Below are 7,760 nucleotides of genomic sequence, written 5' to 3'. Positions count from 1 at the left end.
TGACACTTGTGGATGAATTGAGATTTTTATTGACCAGGCAGCCCATTGACAAAATGCAATGTTCGAAAAACCACATCAGTTATATGAAACCAACAATGGCTAAAGGTTTTGAAGACAATTCAGAATGGTAGCTATTCATAGTTAGGTAAAGCTCATTGACACAATAACAATTTTCTTAATGAATGTCAAAAAAGAGGAAGTCATTTTGACTCCTGAGTGTCCATTGATGCCGGCTGGTCCTGTTCAGCCACACACACGATTCTTGCCTTGACTTTCTTGTTGGAGGAAATGATGAAGTACGGGCTGAGGAACGCATAGCAGGAGGAGCAGAATACCCTCATGTCCGCCACCACAGGAGACACCTTGGCCTCAGTCAGCATGTAGATCCAGATCATGTTATCGATGCCAAAAAAGAAGACGTACAGGACCACCAGGGTGACCACAGTTTTGGCTGCTCTGGTCTCCACCGAATGGGAGCGACGGACTCCTCTCACCTGGTGGCTGTGACGGTGGAGAAGCAGTAGGATGTAACCACTGGAGACCAACATCAGACCCACAACAGAAAAATCCCTCCCAGAGACAATAACCCCTTGGATGATGTAGAGCATGCTGTCTCTGAAGTCCATGAGGCAGAAGCCCAGGTTGAGCGTAAAAGCAGGGACAGTGCTATTACGTGGAGCCGTGGAAAAAAGAAGGGCTGGAATGTAGATCACCATGTTGAGGAACCAGAGCCCGGCAAAGGTGGGGAGGACCAGGGAGGGAAGAGAAGACTTGAACCTGGACAATCGTGGCCCGACGGAGGCTATTGTCACCACCTGGAACACGCTCAGCATGCAAGTGATGCAAATTGACAAGGCCCGACCGATGCGGTAGCCGTAGATCACCATCTTGCACCCCAGGTCGTCCAGCAGGTTGGTGAGGCCAAACACCGTCATGGTCTGCGGCACGCAGCGGATCATCAGAATCATCAGGTTTGCAAAAGCCAGGTGGCAAAGGATCATGTCCACAGGAAGAAGTTTGCGCTCGGTGTAGATGATGTTGGCATACGCCAGCAGCACGACTGTGTTCCCCAAGATGCCAATTCCTGTTTGTAGGAGGAAGGAGACACCTTTGATTGTCAGGCACAGGTCCATATGCCTGGGCTGGGCTTTTGTGTGAAATCGGATAGAGAAGAAGACCTGTTACAACTGCACCGCACAAGAACCTCTGTGATGACTCCCTCCCCAAAATACGCGACCACCTACTAAACCATTCTCACCTGATCAAGGGTTCGACACACAGGCTGTTGACTGTTAAAATCCTGCAAGACAACATTTATAGCCTCCAATGTCCTTGGAGATCTAATTTGCCCGGAGTTTCGGCAAAAACAAAACACACATACACACCCACAGAAGAAAAAAAAAAACCCAATTGGAATCAAGTCATCCCAAAAGGACAGAAGGCTAACAGGTGGAACACTCTTGATATCAATTTTGATCCTTTTTTTCCTTCAAATTTCTCTGCTTTTTCAATAGGAAAGATATAATGAAATAAAGAAGCACCATTGTAAAGCGTTTGATCAGATCGGCCTGCAGTGAACAGAAACTGAAGCAATATTATTTTGTAGGACTGACTTCCCTTGCTATAGCTGCAGAGAAGTCAGTCAAAACAAGAAAACAGGAAAACAGTACTGCTCTGAGCTGATCAAAACCTTGACTCATGCTTACCTAAATGATTTTGGTATGAAAATTGCTAAATACCGGTAAATTGTCATCTAAAATAAGTGTACAGAAAAGTTATGTAAAAAAAAAAATACTTCATGCAAAGGGGTTGGCCAATGGAGTGACGACCCCTAGAAGCCATCTGGCATCCATGAATCCGAATGAAACTCTACTTGGCTTGTTTAATCTGAATGAGATATGTTCATGGAGAAATTTGGTTTATGCATTCAGTTTCATTCTCATTGGAATCCAGGACTCCACGTAAACCCATTTTACATGATTCTTCAACGTGTATCCTTTTTATTCTCTCAAATGGACCTTGAGGTAATGCTCTCATTGAAAAAGGCATTTTAATTTCAGATTTTTGACAATGAGGTCCCTACCTTCTCAAGAATATTCACGACTTGCCAAACTCAAATGTTAACACATTTGATTACTGACAAGAATTGTTGCATTAATCATGTATTAACGCATATTGATCATATTTATTTATTTGGACAGGACATGATTCTTTGATTTTACCTCTTGGGTTGCGGTGCAAGTTGTGCTTAGGTCATTGTTCAAGTCAATGCTTGCTTAGCTTCTTCAAAGATGAGTGAGGAGTCTCCAGTTGGTGTGGTCAGTGATGAATTTGGATTCAACAATCAGCGTAATGTTACATAAAACCAAGGCAATTTGTATTTATTGCTGTTATTATCTATGTCATCAAAATATTTATGTTTAACATGCCATCCCAAATATGTTATATGTTTAGGTCAAATATGTTTTCGAGGTAGGTTAATCATGATGAATCAAGAATTAAATTTGTGATTAATATGTATAAAGGAAAATATTTTTTGACAGCTCTAGTTTTTTTTTCCTTTACCATGAAAAGACAATCTTACTTTCTGTTCCTTAGTATATTACTGCAAAAGGCAATACCTGTACAAGACGTTTTGTAGGAAGAAAGAAGAGTAACATTACCCATGGCTTGGTCATCCACCTCATAGATTGTGCTTTCACTTGCTGAACAAAAAAGTGAACAAGACACACAAACGAGAAGTCAAGTTAGCTGCAGCCAAGGCCCAGAAAAGTGTTACCACTCCAAACTTGGTTGATGTCCATGTGCTCCAGGCTTCAACCAGTCATGAGAACCTTTTTCACTGGTGAAGTTTGTGCTTTGTCATTGACTGCTCTGCTTCATGTTGTGGCTGACCATGACAATGTTAAGCAACGGTAGAATAAATGTCAGTAACTTGATCATGACATGAAAGTAATTTTGGATTTCATTCACCAAGAAAATAGTTGGTAATACACTGCGCCATTGGAGACTGAAATCTTGGTTGCGACAGCAAGATTTCAGAGAAGGGAAGGCAGGAATTTACATGTTAATGATTAGCATTTCGCGGGCCGCATAAAATGATGTGGCGGGCCGGATCTGGCCCCTGGGCCTTGAATTTGACACCTGTGTCCTAAGGTGTTCTTATGACAAGTCACACGAGAGATGAGTCAAACCCGAAGAATCGAACAACAAATCCCATTAGTCTTGATAACCCAACCTGTTTAGTGACACAGAGCAGCAAGACAATTAGTGCAATAACAATTCATGTCGCAACCCATTGGGGGACAACCTGTTTTTATGATTCATTTAAACCTTTTGTTAACACACATTTGCACTTGACGCTATGAAGCTAATTATCCCCCCTTTACTAATCACTTATTATGTTTTTTTTTGTGTGTGCGTAAAAGAAGCATCTGTTCTCCATAGGGAGGGCAACGTGTGTGTTTACATGTTCCAAAACCTCATTACAACGGCAGGTTCAAACACGTTCTCAGTGGACTTCATTATATGCGCAAGTGCGAGGATTACAATCAAGGCTTTTTGATTGATTTAAACATTTTAAAACTAGAAAATGTGCAATTCCTAAAACGTGTGAAGGGGAAAACGCTGAAGGGTGAAGCGTTGAATGGTGGAGTGATGTGGAATGTTTGAATGGCTTGAATCTGTGAAGTATTCTGAATATTACAACAAGGTTGGAATGATTTGAACAGGCCAAAAAATCTAGAAGATACAAGGGGAAAAAACTGAAAAAAGTGGAATTGTAGGAAAATCTTGAATCGTGGGAAGAGGAAAATGGATATACCCATGGAATGGCAGGAGTCGGTGGAATAGATTAAAGTTGGAGCGGTGTAAATTGGATGAGTAATGGCGAAGAAGGAAGGTTACAAAGTTTTGTCACAACAGTGGGAATGAATGAGGAAGTATGGGTAATAATATTAAAATAGTTATGAATTATTAGAATGTGTGAATATCAGTAATGATGAAAATGTGAAAGGAATGAACTGAATAATGTGAAATGGGGGAGCTTCAAATGTAAAATATTAAATATAACATTGGGAATGAATTATGAATTATTATAGGTGAAAAATTTGGAATTATGGGAATCATTGGATTGATACAAACAGTCCCTAAAGCGAAGTGAATGAGTTAAATGCTGTGAATGTGTAATGGGAAAGCTAAAAATGTGAAATATTAAATCTCCCATTAGATATGAATATTGGAATATTAAAGTGAAAATATGGAATTACGGGAAATATTAAAATGTATGAATTATTGGAACGATGGGAATGATCTATGAGGTGAAATGAAAGAGTTGAATATAATAAATGTGAAATGGGAATGCTCAAAATGGGAAATCTGTAAATATTTGAAATAGGAAAAGTGGAAGCAGTCATTGCACGATTAATTGGAATAATATGAAATTGGAACGTGTGAATCGGATGAACTGTGAATGAGTTAAAACATGTCAAAAACGGGCGGAATAAAAAAGAGGAATAACATGTGTGAAGGCTTTTGCCTTCACACAATTATGCAGATTATTAGTCATAAACACCGAAGATTACATCTGGCACAATAACCCTGATTCCACCAAACAGTAACTTATTTTAACTATTAGGATTGTTATCAGGTTCCTGAATACCTTGGTGATGATCTGGTCATTTGCATCAGGTGAGTTGGAGAAGGGAAACATCTAATGCATGCTGAAGAGTGGCCAACCTTACCCCAAGTTCACACACGCAGCCACACTTACAAATGAAAAAGTAAACTCATGAGCAGATGGACATATGGCTGGAGAGGAACGACCGCTCAAGGAGCCATCTGCACCGAGGGCAGCACATTGCCAAGGTGCCCAGATGAGATGTGGGAAGCACACTCAACAACCTCCAACTTGGCCCTGAAGGCTAGCACCCACACAGCCGCAGCCAACCTACACATGAAGCAGAAGGCTCCCTCAGAGGAACACTGGATGAACGAAAAAATAATCAATAAGAATGGAAATAGCAACCGGTCCCGCTCTTGCGATGTTTTTTAGGCCCGGCAAACACATTTTAGTGAGGTTACAATGTGTGGGCTGAAGGTCACCCCTGTTTTTTAATTGTATGGGTGAATTCAAAGACAGCCATTGCAGTTTGGTGAAAAGTTGATCTCTCTGGGCCTCAGGACAGATGAAAGAAACTTCAGTTTTCTAAGATTTTGTTCAAAAGAGCATCCATTGGCCTTGTGTCACCAGGGGACATGGAGATATACAACTGTTTATAATCGGGGTTATGTGAAGGTTTGCTTCAAGTCTCCGATGACATCACCGAGTTAAAGCATGGAAATGGTGAAAATCAATGGGCCTATATTCAAACCTTAGGTCACACCTCATGTGAGTTGATGGACGTTAGAGAAGTAGGTATCCAAACTTACTATGAAAGTCCTGTTTGTGAGGTAGGATGTGAACTATTTGCGGATCACACCTGAGAGACTGTTTAACATGAAACATTAAAGATGTGGTCTACTGTATGGAAGGCAGCCATCAGATTCAGTCGAACCAACACTGTGAAATTTTGTATATCATAATTTAGTCTGAAAATGTATGTTGTGATTCACTCTAAAATCTGAATGAAATTTTAAGTACATTCTGTGCTTTAATATGTGGGGACATGAAAACAAACCTCCAAATTGCTGCTTGAATGTTATATTGGTTGAAAAATTTTTGGATCATGGTCTAAATTGCCCTTTCCCAGCAGGGAACTCACATCTGCCCTTTAAAGGCAGCAGGCACGACCAAGTATATGAAGAGAGCAGCTAGAAGCTATTTTTTAAAAACGCAAACCATCGCAGTTCAAAATACCTCTCAAAAATCTGCGTTAAGTCGATTGCCGATTATTGAAAAAAACGAGTTCCGGGGTTATTTTTGTGATGATATTCAACTGGAGAAGTAATCATTGCCTCTATGAGTTACTGCATTAGTGTTTATTTTTGTGTTGTGCAGTGAATAGTGATCTGTTATTTTGTTTTTCCACCTTCTCTACGCCACTCTACAGTTAAAGTTCATTACTTTCTTCATTTTTCCATGAAGTACTGGAACCTGGGCATATACCAATGTATTTTAGTGGGGCAATTGTTAAACATGTCAGCAACAAAATCACATAGGGCAGGATATTTGCTTATACCCTCAGCAAAATGATTGTACTGTATTTTGAAACTATGTACTGTGTACGGATGTACTATGATGGTATCGCTGGGATGCCTCTGACGGGACAGAAGCAGTCATCTGAATTAATCTCAACTAATTGCAGTCAAGTGCGATAAGTAAACAGGAGTGCAGTGCCCTCCACCTTCACTAACTATAAGAAGACAGGCAGAGTAGGGGGTGGCACCCCGGGGTCCGCACCGGACCTTCTTGTCGCTGCCGACCGCTTGGCGTTTAGGTGAGTGTGTGAATATGGCTGATTATTCTTTTTTTTTTCCTTTGACAAACTAACATCCTCAAAATTAAACCTTTTTTTTCTCAAAACATAAATCTGATCTTGTGACAATAACATTTTAACCTAGAAATTGCAAGCCACTTTTTACCTTTTTTCCTCAAATGTATACATTTATTTTGTAATTTGCAACCAATCTTTTTTTCTAAAAATATGACACAACCACACACACACACACACACATATATATAAATATATATATATATATATATATATATATATATATATATATATATATACACACACACACACACACACACACACACATCACATTGTATATGATAAGATATTCATGCATTATTATGACTTCATTCATTCATTCAAAAACGATGCAAATTATTAATAACTGTGAAATTATTAATTTTTATTTAGAAAAAAATAACTACCAAAACAATGACAGTATAAACATAATATTGAAAAATTATGACTCCTTCAAAAAACAGACATTTTTTCTCCCTTAAAACTATGCAGGTTTTTTAGGATTTATATGAGATCAGTTCAATAGCTTGGAAAACAAATTGGCTATTTGTCCTTTTTTAATTTGATGCTTCAAAGACACAAGTCTTAACACAGCAGTCTTGTGGTCTGTAAGAGAGTGTGAAGGAACAAGTGAAAGAGAAGATTCTTATTCACTCAAAGGAGTGAACAAGATGAAAGCTAGCCACCATATTTAGTGCAGAAGCCTTTGTTTGCAATTACAGAGGTCAAACGTTTCTTGTAGTTCTTCACCAGGTTTGCACAGACTGCAACAGGGATTTTGGCCCACTCCTCCGCACAAATCTTCTCCAGATCTGTAAGGTTTCGGGGCTGTCGCTGAGCAACACAAAGTTTCAGCACTTTTTCTGTAGGATTTAGATTTGGAATCAGGCTAGGCCACTCCAGAACCTTGATCTGTTTCTTACGTAGCCACCCTTTGGTGATCCTGACTGTGTGCTTCGGATCACTGGCATGTTGGAAGATCCAGCCACGACTCATCTTCAATGCTCTGACTGAGGGAAGGAGATTGTTGCTCAAAATCTGACGATACATGACCCCATCCAACCTCTGCTTAATACAGTACAGTCATCCTGTCCCATTTCTCTTTCCCCAAGTGGAAATGCATCTATGATAAAAAAAATGATAAAATATGACATTTGATTCTCTTTCCCATCAGTTTTTTTCCCTGATATGATTTCCTGATGTTAACACTTTCGTTTTATTTTTACTTTAAGTTCCAAATTTCTGCAAACTACTAAACTTTCTGGTTGTGCTGCCAACCCGCAGTTTTGC

At 39.6% G+C, this 7,760-nt stretch overlaps 1 protein-coding gene across 1 annotated transcript; it reads right to left on the bottom strand.

Moving 5' to 3' along the window:
* Positions 1–200: 200 nt before the first annotated feature.
* On the bottom strand, positions 201–1,133 carry LOC148418648 (olfactory receptor class A-like protein 1). Its single transcript, XM_088423892.1, has one exon. It carries the CDS (start codon positions 1,131–1,133, stop codon positions 201–203), a length of 933 nt encoding a protein of 310 aa, XP_088280018.1.
* Between the last annotated feature and the right edge of the window lie 6,627 nt (positions 1,134–7,760).

The sequence above is a fragment of the Hippichthys cyanospilos genome, chromosome 9, assembly GCF_059441005.1.
Source record: "Hippichthys cyanospilos isolate Australia breed blue-spotted pipefish chromosome 9, RoL_Hcya_1.0, whole genome shotgun sequence".
Lineage (NCBI taxonomy): Eukaryota > Metazoa > Chordata > Actinopteri > Syngnathiformes > Syngnathidae > Hippichthys > Hippichthys cyanospilos.
The sequence above is the reverse complement of the archived record's forward strand: the minus strand, read 5'-3'. Positions and strand labels throughout refer to the sequence as shown.